This window comes from Oncorhynchus mykiss, chromosome 10, assembly GCF_057628025.1.
Source record: "Oncorhynchus mykiss isolate SJ-2025 chromosome 10, ASM5762802v1, whole genome shotgun sequence".
NCBI lineage: Eukaryota > Metazoa > Chordata > Actinopteri > Salmoniformes > Salmonidae > Oncorhynchus > Oncorhynchus mykiss.
The window spans coordinates 54,749,945-54,772,117 of NC_143031.1; the positions used below are offsets into that span (position 1 = coordinate 54,749,945).

Sequence of the window (22,173 nt, forward strand, 5' to 3'; positions counted from 1 at the left end):
TATAATGTAAACCCAGATCAATTTATCCCTGATGGGAATGGGGGGTCACAGGTCACGGATCAGTCAGCGTCCCCTCCCCACATGTCCCCACATCCATCCTTACCATTAGAGTGTGGAAACGCAAAACTGACCTCAAGCTGGTGCTTACAAATTCCCCCAAACCGCACACAAACACGGCAAAAAAAAAACAAATACTTACCATTGGCTCATATGCTGGCAGTTATAGTGTGACGTGTATAGTCAATTTCCTTCAACCGTGTGTGCAACGATGTCAATCTGTTTATTACCGACATGCAAAATTAGGTGAAAGGTTCAATCTCAAATTGACGCCGTCTCACAACCGAGGGGTAAATGTCACCATAGTTGAACCACTTTAGACGTACGTTGTAAATGTAGTTTTATTGTTTTAAACTTGTTGCTTAAATTTGGGCCAAATTCAGAAGTATCGCTACTGCTGTGAAACTACTGTTTTAGCCTATATGTAATTGTCTCGCTGATTTTATCATGATAGGCTACTGCTTGAGGACGAAATATCGATGTCAATTCGCATTTGTGTATGCGCTGTTGATAAGCCTATCATCCGATCATTAGGTGTAGCGTAAATTAACTGCTCCCGTATCCCACAGCGACAGTGGGCATTGCACCTATCGATATTTGAAGGGATTGTTAAAACTCTGCGCTACAAGTTAATGATTTGCTCTTTATCTCGTACTTAGTTCTTGAGCGTGGAGTTTGGATTCTGCCCTCCACATCGTTTAACATAATTTGAGTAGCTTCAGGTAGCTGAGCCTTTCTTTCTGGCCTGTGAGCGCCTATTCAGTAAAGGTTTACCTGCAATCACCTTCTTGCTCCTAATATATAGTGCAAAATGTTAGCTCTCTTTGTGCTTTTGCTCTGCATGACATCTTCATTTTCTGCTTCTAATAGAGGTGAGTTATTGGGTTTTTTCATGTACCGATATGTGTGATGAATATGTTGTTTTATATTGTGTTGGTTTGTGATTTGCTTAGAGAGTATGTTAGGAGTTGGGCTCTAGGCCTACAGTCAAGGAGTTGGGCTCTAGGCCTACAATCAGTGACCTTGGAACTTCTGTAATAAAACCTTTGAATGGTCTTGCAACAGCCAAGAAACCAACAAATCACTTTCGCTGGAGATTCACAAAACATGTTCGTTCCTAAATTCAATAGTTACATAGAGTTTCCTAGTGATGTAATGTGGTTTCCTGAGTGGCGCAGTGGTCTAAGACGCTGCATCTCAGTGCTAGAGGCATCACTACAGACCCTGGTTCGATTCCAGATTGTATCACAACCGGCCGTGATTGGGAGTCCCATAGGGCGGTGCACAATTGGCCCAGCGTTGTTAAGATTTGGCCAGGGTAGGTCTTCATTGTAAATAAGAATTTGCTTCATAACTGACTTGCCTAGTTAAATAAACATTTAAGTACACAACCAATAGTAATTAGTTCCCTAAACATTTGAGGCAACCTGAAGGGTAGGTATTGTGGATATTACTGTAGTTGGTGGTGGTAAAGTAGTTTCTTTGGGTGCCATATCTATTAATCATAGGTGATATTAATTAAATTCTTTAATGTTCAACTTGGTCAGTAGAAACTGAGTCAGTTGACAAAGTGGTTGAATACAGCTGTCTGTGACAGATTTTGTATGTTTGATTCAGCACTTGGTGATGCAACTCGAAAGTGACACGTCAGTCTTGACTGGCCTAATGTCACTTATTTTGGAATGCTACACTGTATTAGAGCAATAGAGGACTTTAATAGTCCACCCACAACGTTCACTGTCTCCAGTGTTGATTGTGTCCATCAGAAACGTAGACCATCGTAGGTTTAGCTTACAAGGGTTCTCATAATAATGACACAATATTACAAGCTGTAATTGCACCACCATGCAGGGCTCACCTTCTCACCTTCTGAATCCAGGATGTATACATATTACTGTCTGTTTTAAATAATCTGCTACAGAGGATAAGATTTTTGGAAGTATTTTGCCCAAAGCTACACATGGTTTTACATGTATCACAGTCTCATCCACCTGCCTGATCTTTCTCTGTCGAACCAGTAGCAAATAGCCAGGGGACTAGGTCACGTGTGTAATGGTTAAACGGTTAATTGTTGCCAAGACATTACAAATCTAACAGAGTAACTAATTCCTCCAATCTGAACTCAAGCCTTTTTGTAATGATTGACATGCAAAGGGAAGTAATTGACTGCTGAGGAAAATACCTTAATTCAATCACTGCTTAATGGTATATACCAACTATTTTTTTAGGAGTGGTTTTGACAGACATCTCACTCAGCAGTGAGGGCCCTTTAGTGTTAATCAGCTTACTGACATTGTGCAGTTACTGATGAAAGACCTTGATATTTATATAGAGAAACACCTGATCTAAGTGACTCCCAACCCTTTGGGGTCCTCAGGGTCTCCGTAGCCATGTTCCAACTGCTCTCAACACCCTGGGTTGTCACCCAATTGACTCCAGAAAAGTGACACAGGAATATTCTACTCCAGAAAAGTGACAGTTGGTTTCAACTAGCCAGGGTTAACAAATGCTTGTGTAAAAGGACGTTAAACTGGCCCTGGGCTAATTTTAACCCAGGGTTAAGGATAGCCCTGGGCTAAGAGAATGCAGTTTGAAAGGGCCTAGTGGGGCTCAAAAAGAAAACAGACAGAACCCCTGCCTTAAGTCACTCATATCACTGTGCGCTTTGATATCACGCTGTGATTCCAGCATGCCCCCTCCTGTTGTTTCAGGTGCTGGTGCTGCTGGACCCAGGCTGAACAATGACCGGTTGTACAAATTCAGCTACACCACGGAGGTGCTGGTGGACAGGGCCAAGGGGTCAAAAGATGGCAGTGCTGGCTATAGGATCTCCAGTGACGTGGATGTCAATTTAGTGTGGAGAGACCCCAGCAGCAAGGACGACCAGCTCATACAACTGGTGGTAAATAATCCCACAGCACCACCTCCTCACCCTGACCCTGACTTTGCTGATAGCTACATTGAGGGAAAATGTACTGGACTGATGGTACCTGCATCTGATGGTCAACGAGATCAAATCACGACATCAGTGATCTTCAGGTCGAAAAGTCAGAGCTCTAGAAAGATGCCCGGGTTTCTGACTTGGAATTCCGAGTTCAAAACTATTTTTTCCAACCGCCTCTCACGGCCTGCTCTCTCCTTCCTTTCCTCCAGTGAGACTGACCAGAGAGAGGGGACACAGTCTTCCACCTGATGGCGAAACTCGAATCCCACCGCATCTGCCTCATGCACAAATTCATGTTGTTCCTATGACCAGAGAAAGTTAAATATTCCTTAATATTAAAATTGACACGACGAGCTGCTAATAATAATAAAACGCAGGGCTATCGATACTTGGCTACTCATTCATTGCAGCTGCAGCCCGAGCGGAAGTACGGAGGAGTGCGTTTTGTAATAGTGTTGAATAAAAACAGTGACAGTGCTGAATATAAACTTGAACATGAACTCACTCATAAAAACAGCTGTATTCGTTGAGTCTCTCTGTGGTCATGGTTTCAAAAGTTATTCAATCTTACATAGGCTAGTAGCCTATTAAACGTGGCTGTGGCCAGGGTCATGGAAGCTCTGTAGCCACTGTGATTTGAGCTATCCGATTGGGCAGCGCAGTAGGTGCACTCGATTTAGTCACAGATTTGCCAGGTAGGCGGAGTTTGTCTCATGGTAACACTTTGCTACCCGGTGCGCAGGACTTTTGAGTCAAGTGCACCTACCGGCAACAGCGCAACACGATTTTAAAAAAGGAGCGCAAGCCTTTATCGTTCGTTGGCTTTTCTACATAAATATTTGGTGAATGACATGGAATGCCTTGAAGATTGATCGCAATCGACCGGTTGGCGACCACTGCACTAACTGTAAGTCGCTCTGGATAAGAATGTCTGCTAAATGACTTAAATGTATGTTGGATAGATTAACCTGAATCCCAAATCCACCGTTAAAACCCCAGCCACTAGACCATATGTAGATCTGAGAGTATTGGATATGTGTAACTGGTTTATGGCAGTAACCCTACCTCGCCTAGTTGGGACTTTCACCATAACACTTAGACCTATCCAGTCTTTTCAGATCTACACAAACGCAGAGAAGGCAGTGAGTAGGGGTATATATATATATATATTTTTTTTTGAAAACACCTCTTGTTTTGGGAGGGTACATGTTGGAGTTTATACATGCAACATATTGTTTACAATGTGAAAGGAAAGGAAACTCAAGCACATATTGATATGATCCTGGGAAAGTGGTCTTGGGAAAGTGGTCCTGGGAAAGAGGTTCTTAATGTCCCCTGTAATTGGCGCAAATAGAAAAAAAGCCTGGTCTGATTGTGTAAAAATAGTACTTAAGTTCTCAGACAGGCCCCTTAGGGAGTCTGTTTTATAAATTGTATTTAAAAAGGCCTGGGTTCAAATAGTATTTGAATTCTGTTACACTTAAGTTGTGCTTAATTGTGCGTGCCTGGCCCAAAATCAGTCATCTCAAAAGTGCCAACATGCCTGCCTGGAATTCCAGACAGGCTAAACCAAACACTGACATTTTTTTTAAACATTTCAAATACTATTTGAAGTCTATACCTTCCACTCTGGTTGTATTCTATGGAGAATATTGATATTGAGCTGCTTGACATGTCCTAAGCTTTTTAGTCACTAACTTTTCTTCTGCCCGTTGAGGAACATGCATCCATGTTATAAATTCCTCCTTTTTTCTTAACATGACTATGTCCTCCTCTTTGTCCTCCAGATCATCTAACAAGCTCTTCCATTCCCATCCACAGATCTCAAATGTGAAGATAAAAAATGTGGCCCCACGCTCAGCCAAGAAGAACATATTCCATGGCGCAACAACGCAAAGCCTTCTCGGAGAGAAGAAGCTGGCAGCACTGGAAAGGCCGTTCATGGTGCACCTGAAAAACGGAAAGGTAAGAGCTGTGGATGTTGGTTTGTGTCTATGGAAACAAACAGTTATTAGACATTATAAAGGGGCTCATTCATGCTCATAACAGGTCTAAAAAAGAATTAGAACGGATCATAATGTATTATACCTGCAGGCGCTAAGTAAAGTGTTACTGTATGTTTTTATCGATGCATAATGCTAAATTATTGATTGAATTTAAGGCAGTTACTAGGAACACGAATGTACTTTGGGTATACTGTAGTGGAGATTATCTGCCATAGGTAGATGTAGTAACATGTGTAGGTAGTAGGGTGTTTAATTATTACCAGAAGTATACTAGATATACTACAAATAGCTATTTTTCTGTCATTGTAGTACTTTTGTTATATCCTCATAGGTCAATAGTCATAAAAGTATTGTTCAATTTTACATGTATTTCTATATCAACCATCACTTTTACTACAATCAGTTTAGATAAAAAAATACGTAATCTAGTATGGGAGCCGTTTCCGGAGCATCCTTGACGACATCCATATTTCCGAGGACTATTCATGGAGCTGTAATTAGCAATGTGTTAGTGTGGTGACGCTGGAAGGGGAAATACCAGACAGATGGTGTGTATGTGCAAAGGTCAACTGTTCAGATTGCCGGCCGTCCGGTTATCAGATCCCACGGGAGACAAGTGTGGGGGTATTGGCGTGGCAAAGGGGCCCCGTTCCTTGATGACACAGACATGGTAAGGTGAATAGTTGAACCAGTTGATCAGTGAATGTCCTGTTGAATGCATTGTGATCAGCTAAATCTGTTATGAAAATAGTAACAATTTAGCACTGGACTGTACATATTGAAACCAAATGTATCTCATAGTATTACAAACTATAATAAGTGATTACATGCACTCACCGGACAGTTTATTAGATACACCCATCTACTACCGAGTCGGACCCCCCCCCCCCCCTCTTTGCATTCCACAGGAATGTTCCACAGGGATGTTGGTCCATTCTGACGAGATGGCATCACACAGTTGATGCAGATTGGACGTCTGTTAGCTTGCAAGATTCATGTCATTCTCCTTGGCCCACTCTCATCAACAAGCTGTTTTCGCCCACAGGACTGCCGTTGACTGGATGTTTTTGTTTGTCGCACCATTCTCTGTAAACCTAGACACATTCGTATGTGAAAAACCCAGAATACCATGCTCAAAGATGCTTAGGTCACTTGTTTTGCCTATTCTAATGTTCAATCAAACAGTAACTGAATGCCTTGATGCCTGTCTGCCTGCTTCATATTACAAGCCATGTGACTCACTGTCTGTAGGAGCCACCTATGTACCTAATAAACTTCCCGTTGAGTGTAAGATAATGAACGAGTGACAAAGATTTTGAAACTTTTGTGATAATGGTGACCTTAGGGTGACGATGTGTTTGTTTTTACTACAATGTGATCTATTGTCTGCAACCTTTGTACTTCTGTATTGTATTTAAGACTTTTTTTCTGCAATCTCTGCAATGTTAGACATGGTTTTTCAAATAAAGCTTTCTATCACTATTGAGTTGATAAAGGCTGAATATGGACAAATAAGGTTAAAGAGGGTTATAGTTTTTAACAAATATAGTAAATAAAGCCTAATCAATCTAGTCATTTAATCTAAGCCTCAAAGTGTGATTTATAGTATGATGCCCTGAGTTGAGTGGAATATGCTGGGAAAGTGAATAAGACATTTGTTTGATAGTGTCTGACTGCAGAATTTGTCTTGGGTTGCGTTCCTTGCCGTGGGCATTCCTTGACAAGAAAATGGCACTCATATTGGCCCCTGCGCAATGCCATGTGCATACCTTGCCAAGAAAAAAGGAACTCCCTCGCAAGGAACACCCTCAAGATGAAGTTCAGTCAGATCCTATGAAGTCAGACCCTATTCCATTTGTTGACATCTCATGATTATCTGAGGCACTTAGATAATGTTAATCTGAGAACTACAGTTATGTCACTGTTCCCTGTCATTTGACTCTAGTGCATTGTTACTATGCACACTTTCAGCAAATAAGAAGTCACTTTCGTATCGTATTGACTTGTTTGTTGTTCCATTCCTCTGTTTCAGGTGAGCAGCTTTTACTGCTATAAGGCGGAGCCTGCTTCCATTAAGAACTTGAAGAGGGGTGTGGCCAGCCTGCTGCAGGTGCAATGCAGATCTGGGAAAGTCATAGAGGTAAATGAGATCCAATACATATGCAGTTATAGGTAATCATGGAAACAGTTAAATGTTTTACTCTACAGTCGTATTTTAGCAGGCACTTACAAAGAGAAATTACTTTTGGGTAATTTTTAATAAACTCAATTGGTAACCACCACGTGTACTAAATTGATAAACCAAAAAGAAAAACCAAAAAGTAATTATAAGTGGATACTCATGTAATTGCCATTATATCATGTCATCCCAAAAAAATAATGCACTGTAAAATACAATTTTATGAATTCTCAATGTAAATCATTCAAACAATTGCTTAAAACTGTTTTTCAATGGTTTTCTGTATGAGTACTTGGTTGGCTGACTGATCTGTCTGGTCTGGGAACAGAATGACGTGTCCGGGAGGTGTACGGTAGAGTATAAGGCTGCCCAGGGCCAGGTGACAAGGACCAAGGCTTTGGAGACCTGCAAGACCGCAGAGACCGGCTTCACCACCTACATTCAGGTCCTGGGCGTGAGTGGGGAGTCCAGCTCTGTCACTGTTTTCACCCTGGAGGATGGCTTCATTAAGTCAGCCATAGCCAAGGAGACTCACATCTTAGCAGTCAATGCACGCCGCACCACCGCTGCTAAAATAGTGTCCAGGTAAGGTTGGCACAAATCAGATGTTATTTGTCACATGCGCCGAATACAATTGTAGACCTTACCATTAAATTCTCACTTACAAGCCCTTAACGAACAATGCAGTTTTAAGAAATATAAGACACAAGGGAGTCCAATGGAATGTTAATGGTGAAAAACATGTCCTGTAAACTTTGAGGCAATAGTTTATTTTCTTCTTCTTTTGTTTACTACACTAATTCAACACATGCATTTTTCATTGTGAAAGTAATGTTGTTTTTTCACTTATTGATTGAATAGGCTTTCTGAGAACATCAATAGCAAAGGAACAGAAACTGATTGATGGATTTGTTCGTTTATGTTGTCCTCAGGCAAAGCTTGACGCTGGTAGCAATTGAGGCTGGGCCGTTTGAGGCTGCGGGGAAGAATGTCGCCAGTGTTGTCAAATCACTTGATGAGAAATTGTTTGCTGTTGGTGTGGCAGCTGAGAAGGTCAAATCCCAATGCAAGGGCTGTCAATCGGTGAGTGGTTGTGAGAAGCAATAAAGCAAAGAAATTGCTTCAGGTTGTTGTCAACCTTGGACACTGACTTTTCCCTCTGAAAGGTTCCAATATACTGCCAAAACAAATGCTTAAAAAATTACTCTTTGCTAAAGAATAATTAAAAAGGGCAGAGCAGGGCAAAACTATGGTGGCCTGGTTGATTGCTGCAATGGTGCTAGAATTAAATGATCAGAGTACGGGGTGTTACAATAGTGTGAAAAGCTGCCCTTTTTAGTAGTCTGCATTTGCCAACCCTATACCACACTGTCGATACATGTCCTTGCCAACCAAACATTTAATTAAGACATTACTATTTTTCCTTTCTTTTCCTTTTCTCTGCCCATCCCACTAGCTGTTTGAGCACTGGCAAGCAGTCCAGAAGCAGTTTGAACCAGATAGCTTGTCTAAGGCCATCGCTCCCCGAAGCTTCCTGGCTCTCATCCAGAGCATAAGGAAAGCCTCCAAGGACGAGATCCTCCAAGTGCTGAAGCGCTCCAGCAAGACTGCCTTGTAATCCCTAGCACTTTCCCACCTCTCTGTCTCTCTCTCCCTCCTTTTCATTCTCTTTCTGTCTGCCTCTTTCTCTAGCTCTCCTCTTTTTTGTCTTTCCCTCTTCATTCCCTTTTTCTTCTCTTTATTTTCACTTCTCTAATATCATTCTTTCTCTTCTCGATCTCTCATTTTCTCCTCTTTTTCTGTCTTTTTTTCTCTCTCTCTCAGGCTTTGATGCTTTCTTATGAGATGTAGAGACTCCTCACCCCGTTTCCTTGCTGTCTGTCTCTCGCCCCATGTTTCTTTTGGCCAGAGCCACATAGTTAACTATACAGGGAATATGGTGCCATTTTAGATATGACTTCTGACTCACCGCCTCTCTCCAATTCTCTTGGGGTCTGCAGACCTCAGGTGGTGGACGCCGTGACCTCGTCCCAGACGCCCGATTCCTTGGACGCCATGCTGCAGTTCCTCAACTTTGCCGACCCCAAAGGCCTGGTTCTGCAGGAGAGGTTCCTGTATGCCTGCGGCTTTGCCTCGCACCCCAACGAGAGAATGCTCCAAGCTTTGGTGGTGAGTGGCCAATGGCTGACTCTTGCTCAAATTCTACATTTTATGGTGCCTTCAAATCAAAATAAATTAAAATCATGTCCAACACAGCAGGATGGGGAGAAATTGTTTGGTAAAAAGTCAGTTCAATGTTTTCAATTGGTTAGACAGATGTTTTATTTAACCGTTATTTAATTAGTTAAGTCAGTTATGAACAAATTAATATTTACAATGACGGCCTACCCCAGCCAATGGGACAATTGTGCATCGCCCTATGGGACTCCCAATCACGGCCGGATGTGATGCAGCCTGGATAGGAACCAGGGACTGCAGTGATGCCTCTTGCACTGAGATGCAGTGCCTTCGACCTCTGCGCCACTCGGGAGCCCAAAAATGCATCATTGTGACTTCTGACGGACTGCGCAACACAACACTGTACCCTCCCCCAACGCACGGCTCCCAGTGAAAATCATTGACTTACTGTGTTTTTTACGTATCCATTTTTTTCTGGTTTGAAAGCACCCTTATGCTCATCATCAGGGCAATATTCAGTAAGAACATTAGCACAATGTTTTACAACTTTACATTTTAGTCATTTAGCAGACTCTCTTATCCAGAGCGACCTACAGTTAGTGCATTCATCTTGAGATAGCTAGGTGGGACAACCACATATCACAGGCATAGAAAGTAAATATTTCCTCAATAATGTAGCTATTAGTAGAGTCAGAGCTAGAAGGGGGGGGGGGGGGGGGGGTAAAGTGCAAGTGTTGGTACATTTATTTATTATATATACAATACCAGTCAAACGTTTGGACACATACTACTTCAAGGGTTTTTCTTTATTTTTACTATTTTCTACATTGTTGATAAATAGTGAAGACATCAAAACTAAAATAACACATATGGAATCATATAGTAACCAAAAAAGTTTAAACAACTCAAAATCTATTTTATATTTGAGATTCTTCAAAGTAGCCACCCTTTGCCTTGATGACAGCTTTGCACACTCTTGGCATTCTCTCAACCAGCTTCACCTGGAATGCTTTTCCAACGGTTTTGAAGGAGTTCCCACAAATGCTGAGCACTTGTTGGCTGCTTTTCCTTCACTCTGTGGTCTAACTCATCCCAAACCCTCTCCATTGGGTTGAGGTCAGGTGATTATGGAGGCCAGGTCATCTGATGCAGCACTCCATCACTCTCCTTCCTGGTCAAATAGCCCTTACACAGCCTGGAGGTGTGTTGGGTCATTGTCCTGTTGAAAAACAAATGATAGTCCCACTAAGCGCAAACGAGATGGGATGGTGTATCGCTGCAGAATGCTGTGGTAGCCATGCTGGTTAAGTGTGCCTTGAATTCTAACTAAATCACTGACAGTGTCACCAACAAAGCACCCCCACCACCTCCTCCATGCTTCACTGTGAGAACTACACATGCGGAGATCATCCATTCACTTACTCTGTGTCTCACAAAGACACAGCGGTTGGAACCAAAAATCTCAAATTTGGAATCATCAGACCAAAAGACAGATTTCCACCAGTCTTAATGTCCATTGCTTGTATTGTTAGTAGTTACTATCTTGTCGCTACAACTCCCGTACGGGCTCGGGAGAGACGAAGGTCGAGAGTCATGTGTCCTCCGCAACACAACCCAACTAAGCCGCACTGCTTCTTAACACAGTGCACATCCAACCCAGAAGCCAGCCACACCAATGTGTCGGAGGAAACACCGTGCACCTAGCGACCTGGTCAGCGTGCACTGCGCCCGACCCACCACAGGAGTCGCTAGTGCGCGATGAGACAAGGATATCCCTACCGGCCAAACCCTCCCTAACCCGGACAACGCTAGGCCAATTGTGCGTCACCCCATGGACCTCCCGGTTGCGGCCGGCTGCGACAGAGCCTGAGCTCGAACCCAGAGTCTCTGGTGGCACAGCTAACACTGCGATGCAGTGCCTTAGACCACTGCGCCACCCGGGAGGCAAGTCTTTTCTTCTTATTGGTATTCTTTAGTAGTAGTTTCTTTGCAGCAATTCAACCATGAAGGCCTGATTCATGCACTCTCCTTTGAACGGTTGATGTTGAGATGTGTCTGTTACTTGAACTCTGAAGCATTTATTTGGGTTGCAATTTCTGAGGCTGGTAACACTAAGGAATTTATCCTCTGCAGCAGAGGATAACTCTGGGTCTTCCTTTCCTGTGGCAGTCCTCATGAGAGCCAGTTTCATCATAGCGCTTGATGGTTTTTGCGACTGCACTTGAAGAAATGTTTAAAGTTCTTGAAATGTTCTGGATTGATTGACCTTTATGTCTTAAAGTAATGATGGACTGTCGTTTCTCTTTGCTTATTTGAGCTGTTCTTGCCATAATATGGACTTGGTCTTTTACCAAATAGGGTTATCTTCTGTATACCACCCCTACCTTATCACAACACAACTGATTGGCTCAAACGCATTAAGAAGGGAAAGAAAATCCACAAATTAACTTTTATCAAGGCACACCTGTTAATTGTAATACATTCCAGGTTACTACCTCATGAAGCTGGTTGAGAGAATGCCAAAAGTGTGCAAAGCTGTCATCAAGGCAAAGGGTGGCTACTCTGAAGAATCTTACATTTTTAATATGTTTTGATTTGCTTAACACTTTTTTTTGGTTACAACATGTATGGAATAATGTAATTTCATAGTTGGGATATCTTCACAATTATTCTACAACGTATAATTTTTTTTTTTAATTATTAAAAAAAAAATTAAAAACTTGAGTAGGTGTCAACTTTTGACTGGTAGTGTAAATATTTTTCAACCTTGCCATTTGAAAATGTTTTCTCCATACTGATCACGACCCAGCGCTCTCAATGCACCCTTCATGACATTGTTGATTGTAGCATTTCTGTGGCTCAGTCTGACTATGTCCTATGTTGCGTTAAAGGAAATAACACATACATTATTTGTGGGGCAGTTGTTTCTCCTTCTCTTAGATTTTGTACCTACTCTCTAATGACTTCCAAAATTGCAATTTTATTTAAAATCATGTTTTTTGGGGTACTGTATGATGATAAATCATATGATGATAATGACACATTGTTTTTTCAGGACATTTCAAAGGGCAAGATTGGCAGTAAAGACATCAAAGAATCGGTGGTGATCATCATGGGTGCCATTGTGCACAAACTCTGTCAAAAAGGAGGTTGCGAGCTACCAGTGAGTAAAGTTATCAAATATGTTTAGTCCGTGTCTATAATGAGGGGAGTTGTACAAAACAAATTCTTAAAGAGATTAAAACATTATTTTTTACTTCATATTAATCATCTCAAGCACCACCCCAACGTCATCAAATGTGAAAATGGCGTTTTTCTGTTTCATAGTTCAAAAGATGGATGAATATAAGTGTTTCCGATGACGTCATCTTGTTGTGCATCATATGATTTTAACCAACTATGAGTAGGCATTGTCTCGATGAATATGAAGTAAAATGTGTTTAAATGTCCCTTTTAAGCAATTTAATCATCTTCAACCAAGATAATACTGATTGGACTTTTTTAACTGAGCCAAGTGGGACTCTATTGGAATGCCAGACTGGAATAGTGAAGTGAAACAGTAGTGAGAGGTAGCTGTGTCTGATAGCTTGAAAATATACAGAAATGATCCCGTTGTGAAATGCACCAAAGAAAGTCACAAATTCTTAAAAGGAACTATACAATGGCTGATTTATTGTGTGTGTTTTTGTCCCATGTTCAACGCAGACTGTGGTTGAGGTGAAGAAGATGATTCTGGAAGGTCCCGACAGCACGCAGGTGGTGTCAGACATTCAGATGTACCTGCTAGCGCTGAAGAACTCCCTGCTGCCCGAGGCCATTCCCCTGTTTTCCAAATATGCTGAGTCGGAGGTCGGGGCATACTGCACTATCTCCCTCACAGCCCTGCAGAGATACGACGTCGCCCTCATCACAGATGAGGTGAGGCCATTGGAATAGCCAGACAACCATTCATGAGGGAAGCTGGATTGCCATTCCCAGAGCCATATATTTAGATGTATTTATCTTATTTCGATAGACACTGAGTACCAAAAGTATGTGGACACTTGCTGTAACTTAACAAATTGTGGAAAAAGTCAAGGGGTCTGTATACTTTCCGAATGCACTGTATGTACTGTTGTATGTATACTGCAATCGGAAAGTATTCAGACCCCTTGAAATTCCCACATTTTTTATGCTACAGTCTTATTCTAAAATATATTAAATTATTTGTTTTCCTCATTAATCTAAACACAATTCCCCATAATGACAAAGGAACATTTGTTTTTTATAAATGTTAGCTAATTTAATTTATACATTTTACAGTTTACATACACTCAGGTTGCAGTCATTAAAACTTGTTTTTCAACCACTCCGCAAATTTATTGTTAATTAACAAACTATAGTTTTGACAAGTCGGTTAGGATATTTTTGTGAATGACACAAGTAATTTTTCCAACAATTGTTTACAGACAGATTATATCACTTATTCCAGTGGGTCAGAAGATTACATACACTAAATTGACTGTGCCTTTAAACAGCTTGGAAAATTCCAGAAAATGATGTCATGGCGTTAGAAGCTTCTGATAGGCTAATTTACATCATTTGAGCCAGTTGTAGGTGTACCTGTGGATGTATTTCAAGGCCTTTCTTCAAACTCAGTCCCTCTTTGCTTGACATCATGGAAAAATCAACAGAAATCAGACAAGACCTCAGAAAAAAATTGTAGACCTCCCTAAGTCTGGTTCATCCTTGGGAGAAATTTCCAAACGTCTGAAGGTACCACGTTCATCTGTAGAAACAATATTACTCAAGTATAAACACCATGGGACCACGCAGCCGTCATACCGCTCAGGAAGGAGACGCATTCTGTCTCCTCTAGATTAATGTACTTTGGTGTGAAAAGTGAAAATCAATCACAGAACAACAGCAAAGGACCTTGTGAAGATGCTGGAGGAAACAGATACAAAAGTATCTCTATCCACGGTAAAACAAGTCATATATCGACATAACCTGAAAGGCCGCTCAGCAAGGAAGAAGCCGCTGCTCCAAAACCGCAATAAAAAAGCCAGACTACAGTTTGCAACTGCACATGGGGACAAAGATCGTACTTTTTGGAGAAATGTCCTCTGGTCTTGCAATGCTTAGAGTTTGTCAGAATTTGTGGGTTTTTGTTTGTCCACCCGCCTCTTGAGGATTGACTACAAGTTTTCAATGGGATTAAGGTCTGGGGAGTTTCCTGGCCATGGACCCAAAATATTGATGTTTTGTTCCCTGAGCCACTTAGTTATCACTTTTGCCTTATGGTAAGGTGCTCCATCTTGCTGGAAAAGGCATTGTTAGTCACCAAACTGTTCCTGGATGGTTGGGAGAAGTTGCTCTCGGAGGATGCGTTGGTACCATTCTTTATTCATGGCTGTGTTCTTAGGCAAAATTGTGAGTGAGCCCACTCCCTTGGCTGAGAAGCAACCCCACACATGAATGGTCTCAGGGTGCTTTACTGTTGGCATGACACAGGACCGATGGTAGCGCTCACCTTGTTTTCCCCGGACAAGCTTTTTTCCGGATGCCCCAAAAATTCGGAAAGGGGATTCATCAGAGAAAATGACTTTACCCCCGTCCTCAGCAGTCCAATCCCTGTACCTTTTGCAGAATATCAGTGTGTCCCTGATGTTTGTCCTGGAGAGAAGTGGCTTCTTTGGTTCCCTTCTTGACACCAGGCCATCCTCCAAAAGTCTTCGCCTCACTGAGCGTGCAGATGCACTCACACCTGCCTGCTACAAGCTCTGTACAGGTGGTGCCCCGATACCGCAGCTGAATCAACTTTAGGAGACGGTCCTGGTGCTTGCTGGACTTTCTTGGGCTCCCTGAAGCCTTCTTCACAACAATTGAACCGCTCTCCTTGAAGTTCTTGATGTGCCGATAAATGGTTGATTTAGGTGCAATCTTACTGGCAACAATATCCTTGCCTTTGAAGTCATTTTTGTGAAAAGCAATGACTGCACGTGCTTCCTTGCAGGTAACCATGATTGAGAGAGGAAGAACAATGATTCCAAGCACCACCCTCCTTTTGAAGCTTCCAGTCTGTTATTCGAACTCAATCAGCATGACCGTGTGATCTTCAGCCTTGTTCTCATCAACACTCACACTTGTGTTAACGAGAGAATCACTGACATGATGTCAGCTGGTCCTTTTGTGGCAGGGCTGAAATGCAATGGAAATGTTTTTGGGGGATTCAGTTCACTTGCATGGCAAAGAGGGGCTTTGCAATTAATTGCAGTTCATTAGATCACTCTTCATAACATTCTGGAGTATATGCAAATTGCCATCATACCAACTGAGGCAGCAGACTTTGTGAAAATGTATATTTGTGTCATTCTCAAAACTTTTGTTTTTTCAGATTTTATTGAAAGGATGATAGCAGTGGGGAACTATAGAGAGAAGTTGTGTTAAAGGGCATTAGGTCGGGTTCAAACTTATGCCAACATCATAGATGTGTGCTCGCGCTTGACCAGCCTGGCCAACAAAACTGATCTTTTAAACTGTTTTCGTGCCTCACTCCATTTCAGGTGAAGCAGACGGTGAACCGAGTGTACCACCAGAACCGCCGGGTCTACGAGAAGAATGTGAGGGCAGCAGCTGCGGATGTCGTCTTTAGCAGCAACCCCTCATACATGGAGGTGAAGAATGTGCTCCTGTCCATCGGAAACCTTCCCAAAGAGTTGAACAAGTACATGCTTTCCAAGGTCAAGGACATCCTCCATTTTGAAATGCCTGCCAGGTGGGTGATGGGATTTACATTTGATTTGATTTTTTTTGTGTTATTTTCATTTTATTCAGACTGAAACAGCACTAAATGAGTGGGGAGACTGGCGATTGGGCTGGGATTCGTACCCACACTGGGGTGGTGTATATGTGGTGCAGGCAGTGGTGTTACTTGCTAGACCAGCAGGCACTCATTTTATTTAATTAAAATCCTAAATTGAAGGCAGGCATTACTTACAGTGAGCTCCAAAAGTATTGGGACAGTGACACATTTTGTTGTTTTGAAATTATACAATGTTTGAGGTTAAAGTGCAGACTGTCAGTTTTAATTGAGGGTATTTCCATCCATATTAGTTGAACCTTTTAGAAATTACAGCAATGTATGTAGTCCCCCCATTTTAGGGGACTTGAGTGTACGAAACATCAATAATAGACTCATAGCCCCCACCCCACCCTCAGAATAGCCTCAATTCGTTGGGGCATTGTCTTTACAAGGTGTCAGTAGCGTTCCACAGATGCTGGCCCATGTTGGACTCCAATGCTTTCCACAGTTGTGTCAAGTTGGCTGGATGTCCTTTGGGTGGTTGACCGTTCTTGATACATATGGGAAACTGTTGCATTTGAAAAACCCAGCAGCTTTGCAGTTCTTGACACAAACCTGTGCACCTGGCACCTACTAACAGTCCGGTCTCGAGATCACATATTGAGTGTCTCGGTCTTGTGTCGGATACATTTGTACTTGGTCTTGACTCGCTCTCGGACAGTGAGGACTCGTAACTTCTTGCCGAGACCAGCGTAGTAAAAAACCCTGCATAAAACCGCTTTGCCAGGCCAAGTATATACACTCCTTTCTTGAAACAGTATCTTAACAGCCTTTTTGTATTTATTTATTTATTTTACCTTTATTTAACTAGGCAAGTCAGTTAAGAACAAATTCTTATTTTCAATGACGGCCTAGGTACAGTTCAGGGGCAGAACGACAGATTTGTACCTTGTCAGCTCGGGGGTTTGAACTTGCAACCTTCCGGTTACTAGTCCAACATTCTAACCACTAGGCTACCCTGCCGCCCCTTTATATCTATTATTTGCGCAGTGGCAAACCTATAGGCCTTCAGTGTGTGACAGGTTTGATTCTGAAAGGACAGCAACCGTTATACCAGCGCACTCATGTAGGAGAGTGCACTTTCCTTAAACACAAAGGGCCAGTGGTGTATCCCTACTTCTTAATCCCTACTGATGCGTAGTGGAGGTACACGATTGTTCAATTATGTAGTAGAATAGAGAAATCCTGCACAAAGGAGCTTCTGTGATGGTCCAGAGGGTGGTGCGGTCTGCCCATCTCATCACCAGAGACACACAAAGATCATCAAGGACATCAACCACTTAAGCCATGGCCTGTTCACCCCGTTATTATCCAGACGGCGATGTCAGTTCAGATGCATCAAAGCTGGGACTGAAAAACAGCTTCTATCTCAAGGCCATCAGACTGTTAAATAGTCATCACTAGCCGGCTACCACCCTGTTACTCAACACTGCACCTTAGAGGCTGCTGCCCTATGTCGTGTCTTTGGCTATGCCGGATTAAGTGATATGACATGCTATTCTATAAAATAATATTACCAGATTGGGCTAATCATGTAAATGTAATTAACTAGAGAGTCGGGGCACCACAAAATAATATTTATAGAGCTGTTATCTTTTGAATAAACTCTTAAAGACCTAGTAATATTTTACATCAATAGCAGTCAATATTATAATCGTCACCTTAATTCAGTCTCTTCTTAAAGTTGTACATTCTTGGTTATTGTCATGAACACTGGCTAACAAGTTGAATCAGCAAGACAAAATTGGGTTTATTTATTTACTAAATACCTAACTAATCACACAGAATTACACATACACATAATTAATCATAACTTGATTACAAATGACATCATAAAGGAAAACGTCCCTAGCGGGCGGAACAGATATGACAGCTTGTTACACAAAAGAAAAGGGGCTGGGTTTGAGTGAAAGAGCGGGAAGACTGAGTAACAAAGGAAGAAGCTGTGCTATCGTAAATACAGTATCTTATGCATTCTAAATTACCGCCCATTTGGAAAAGGAAAATGCAATAAATATTTACTCTGAGCTGCGCTTCAGTAGGTTGGTGGTAGATGGAAGGCTGTGTTGCCAAACCGAGTCCTTTGAAGAATGTCTCTGGTGGTCAATTGGATACATTGTAGTAACGTCGTTTTGTGATAGACTGGATACTCTGTCTGTTCCTTCCTAACCCTCGTTTGCAGCTGCTGTTGCTAACTCAACGGCTAGGAGGTATCACTTCTGTAGTGAATAAGAGTTCAAAGTTCATACCATTCACAACCAAAACTCACGCTGATCTTGGCTTCGTTCTGTAGTTATTATCTGAACCATTCTGACATCGGACCGTCGTCCTCACATCCTCGGAACAGGAGGTTATATTGTCGTCAAGGCTTTATACAGTGGAGCGAGAAGGCTGTGACTGAAAAGTTTTTTTTTTATAACCCATGACTCTTCACTGGGGCTGGCCACTGATTGAGCAGAGCCCTAACCTTATAAAAACCCAATTCTCACATTTTAGAAGCTAAAATCACATTTCATCCCATCACAAATAATTTCATATTCAAACATTTAAATTGAACAACAATTCCATGTGAATCCGATAACTCTGATATGTAGACTTTCCACTGTAGACTTTGTCATCTTATCATTGATGAGAATGTCTCAGATGACAACCAAACTGACATCATATTCATTAAGTACCATTGCATATATTCAATTGGTCGGAATACCATAATATAGTTCATTTCCCCCCACCTTCTGATGTTCCCAGAATTTCTATGTTAACTAAGTTGTTTGCAAATGTAACATCAGTAGGGTAGAGAGAGAAAAAAGGGGGGAAGAGGTATTTATGACTGTCTGACAACTACAGTGGGGCAAAAAAGTATTTAGTCAGCCACCAAATGTGCAAGTTCTCCCACTTAAAAGGATGAGAGAGGCCTGTAATTTTCATCATAGGTACACTTCAAATGACAGACAAAATCCAGAAAATCACATTGTAGGATTTTTAATGAATTTATTTGCAAATTATGGTGGAAAATAAGTATTTGGTCAATAACAAGAGTTTATCTCAATACTTTGTTTAATAGCCTTTGTTGGCAATGACAGAGGTCAAACGTTTTCTGTAAGTCTTCACAAGGTTTTCACACACTGTTGCTGGTATTTTGGCTCATTCCTCCATGCAGATCTCCTCTAGAGCAGGGATGTTTTGGGGCTGTTGCTGGGCAACACGGACTTCCAACTCCCTCCAAAGATTTTCTATGGGGTTGAGATCTGGAGACTGGCTAGGCCACTCCAGGACCTTGAAATGCTTCTTACGAAGCCACTCCTTCGTTGCCCGGGTGGTGTGTTTGGGATCATTGTCATGCTGAAAAACCCAGCCACATTTCATCTTCAATGCCCTTACTGATGGAAGGAGGTTTTCACTCAAAATCTCACGATACATGGCCCTTTCATTCATTCCTTTACACGGATCAGTCGTCCTGGTCCCTTTGCAGAAAAACAGCCCCAAAGCATGATGTTTCCACCCCCATGCTTCACAGTAGGTATGGTGTTCTTTGGATGCAACTCAGCATTCTTTGTCCTCCAAACACGACGAGTTGGGTTTTTACCAAAAAGTTATATTTTGGTTTCATCTGACCATATGACATTCTCCCAATCTTCTTCTGGATCATCCAAATGCTCTCTAGCAAACTTCAGACCGGCCTGGCTTAAGCAGGGGAACGCGTCTGGCACTACAGGATTTGAGTCCCTGGCGGCGTAGTGTGTTACTGATGGTAGGCTTTGTTACTTTGGTCCCAGCTCTCTGCAGGTCATTCACTAGGTCCCCGTATGGTTCTGGGATTTTTGCTCACCGTTCTTGTGATCATTTTGACCCCATGGGGTGAGATCTTGCATGGAGCCCCAGATCGAGGGAGATTATCAGTGGTCTTGATGTCTTCCATTTCCTAATAATTGCTCCCACAGTTGATTTCTTCAAACCAAGCTGCTTACCTATTGCAGATTCAGTCTTCCCAGCCGGGTGCAGGTCTACAATTTTTTGTTTCTGGTGTCCTATGACAGCTCTTTGGTCTTGGCCATAGTGGAGTTTGGAGTGTGACTGTTTGAGGTTGTGGACAGGTGTCTTTTATACTGATAACAAGTTCAAACAGCTGCCATTAATACAGGTAACGAGTGGAGGACAGAGGAGCCTCTTAAAGAGGCCTGTGAGAGCCAGAAATCTTGCTTGTTTGTAGGTGACCAAATATTTATTTTCCACCATAATTTGCAAATAAATTCATTAAAACACCTACAATGTGATTTTCTGGATTTTTTTTCTCATTTTGTCTGTCATAGTTGAAGTGTACCTATGAAAATTACAGGCCTCTCTCATATTTTTAAGTGGGAGAACTTGCACAATTGGTGGTTGACTAAATACTTTTTTGCCCCACTGTATCTACAGTACTAAATCCATGTATAGTGTGTTTGTGTATGCGTGTTTGTGTGCCAATGTTTGTTGCTTATTGTTGTCTTGTGTATTGAAGTAGTCAAAAGTTTAGTATTTGGTCCCATATTCCTAGCATATTCCTAGCACAAATGGTCCACCAGTCAACTTTACACAACTGTGATGGACATTGGAGTCAACATGACCAGTATTTGGTCCCATATCCCTAGCACACAATGATTGCATCAAGCTTGTGACTCTACAAACATGTTGGATACATTTTGCTGGATGTTTCATATTATTTTGTGCCCAATAGATATGGGTAAATAATGTATTTTTGTCATTTTTGAAGTCACTTTTAAATAAGAATACAATATGTTTCTAAACACTTCTACGTTAATGTAGATTCTAGCGTGATTACGCATAATCTTGAATGAATCGTGAATAATGATGAGTGAGTTAGTTATGGACGCACAAATATCATACCCCAAAGACATAACCGCTCACCATTACAATAAAAGGGGAGGTTAGCATTTTTGGGAGGTATGATATTTATGCCTCTAACTTTCTCACTCATCATTATAATTCATTCAGAATTATCCGTAATCATGCTAGCATCCACATTAATGTAGAAGTATTATATTCTTATTTACAATAAAAGTGACTCCGAAATGACACATTTCATTTCATTTCTATTGGTCGCTACAATTTCCAGCAAAATTCTACGGCAAGCCATGAAGGACATGATCTCCCACAACTATGACCGCTTCTCCAAGGTTGGGTCATCCTCTGCTTTCTCTGGCTTCATGGCACGTAAGTGGCCCTCTCCACCTTTCTCCTGAAAAAATGAAAAAAATACTTTCCACATTAAGGATTTTTTTTGTACATTTTAAAGAATAATCAATACAGCTATGTGATATAATCATATATGTATCAAGTTCATAGTCTTGTTTATTAGTCATTGCTGCCATGAGACACAGTCACAGGTTCCATTTTATGTACTGTATAATTATGTTTATAACTAAATCAACTTCCTGCAGGTACCGCTGATGCCACTACCACCTACAGTCTGGACATTCTGTACTCTGGCTCTGGGGTCCTCAGGAGGAGCAACATGAACATCTACGGAGCCAGTAATGGCGCCCTGCTACATGGCCTCCAGGTGATGAGAATGAATTTGTGAATTGATAATGAAGAAATGATTATATTTACAGTGCCTTCATAAAGTATTCCAGGGTTCTCACAAGGTGTTTGAGGTGCTTAAAGTACTTGAGTTTGGCACTCTGAAATTCAAGTACTGGAATACCTTAAATCAGACATTTTCTCAAGTTTGTAGTTGAAAATACTTGAATTAAAACGAGAAGAGAACAGGAAATATAAAATATGTTAATATGAGATATGATCTAATTTCCATGCAGACTGGTTGCCAGGCGAGCTCACTCATTCCACCCACACTGTCGCCAGGCAGCTACAGAACTGACTGATTAGGCGCAGCCAAAGGTTAATTTGATAGCTAAAATGCCGGGCAAATGTAGCTATTATAAAGAATAATTATTCCTGGCAAGAT

At 41.6% G+C, this 22,173-nt stretch overlaps 1 protein-coding gene across 1 annotated transcript in view; it reads left to right on the forward strand.

Annotated features, from left to right (window-relative positions):
- Nucleotides 1-242: 242 nt before the first annotated feature.
- Nucleotides 243-22,173, forward strand: part of LOC110534276 (microsomal triglyceride transfer protein) — a 31,971-nt gene continuing 10,040 nt past the window's right edge. The window contains exons 1-13 of the mRNA XM_021619040.3: nucleotides 243-929; nucleotides 2,769-2,959; nucleotides 4,823-4,966; nucleotides 7,040-7,147; nucleotides 7,515-7,771; nucleotides 8,119-8,269; nucleotides 8,643-8,800; nucleotides 9,187-9,355; nucleotides 12,420-12,527; nucleotides 13,070-13,282; nucleotides 15,910-16,121; nucleotides 21,322-21,419; nucleotides 21,647-21,768. Coding sequence (XP_021474715.2) covers nucleotides 869-929; nucleotides 2,769-2,959; nucleotides 4,823-4,966; nucleotides 7,040-7,147; nucleotides 7,515-7,771; nucleotides 8,119-8,269; nucleotides 8,643-8,800; nucleotides 9,187-9,355; nucleotides 12,420-12,527; nucleotides 13,070-13,282; nucleotides 15,910-16,121; nucleotides 21,322-21,419; nucleotides 21,647-21,768 — 1,992 coding nt within the window. The 5' untranslated portion in view covers nucleotides 243-868. The remainder of the gene's footprint in view (nucleotides 930-2,768; nucleotides 2,960-4,822; nucleotides 4,967-7,039; nucleotides 7,148-7,514; nucleotides 7,772-8,118; nucleotides 8,270-8,642; nucleotides 8,801-9,186; nucleotides 9,356-12,419; nucleotides 12,528-13,069; nucleotides 13,283-15,909; nucleotides 16,122-21,321; nucleotides 21,420-21,646; nucleotides 21,769-22,173) is intronic.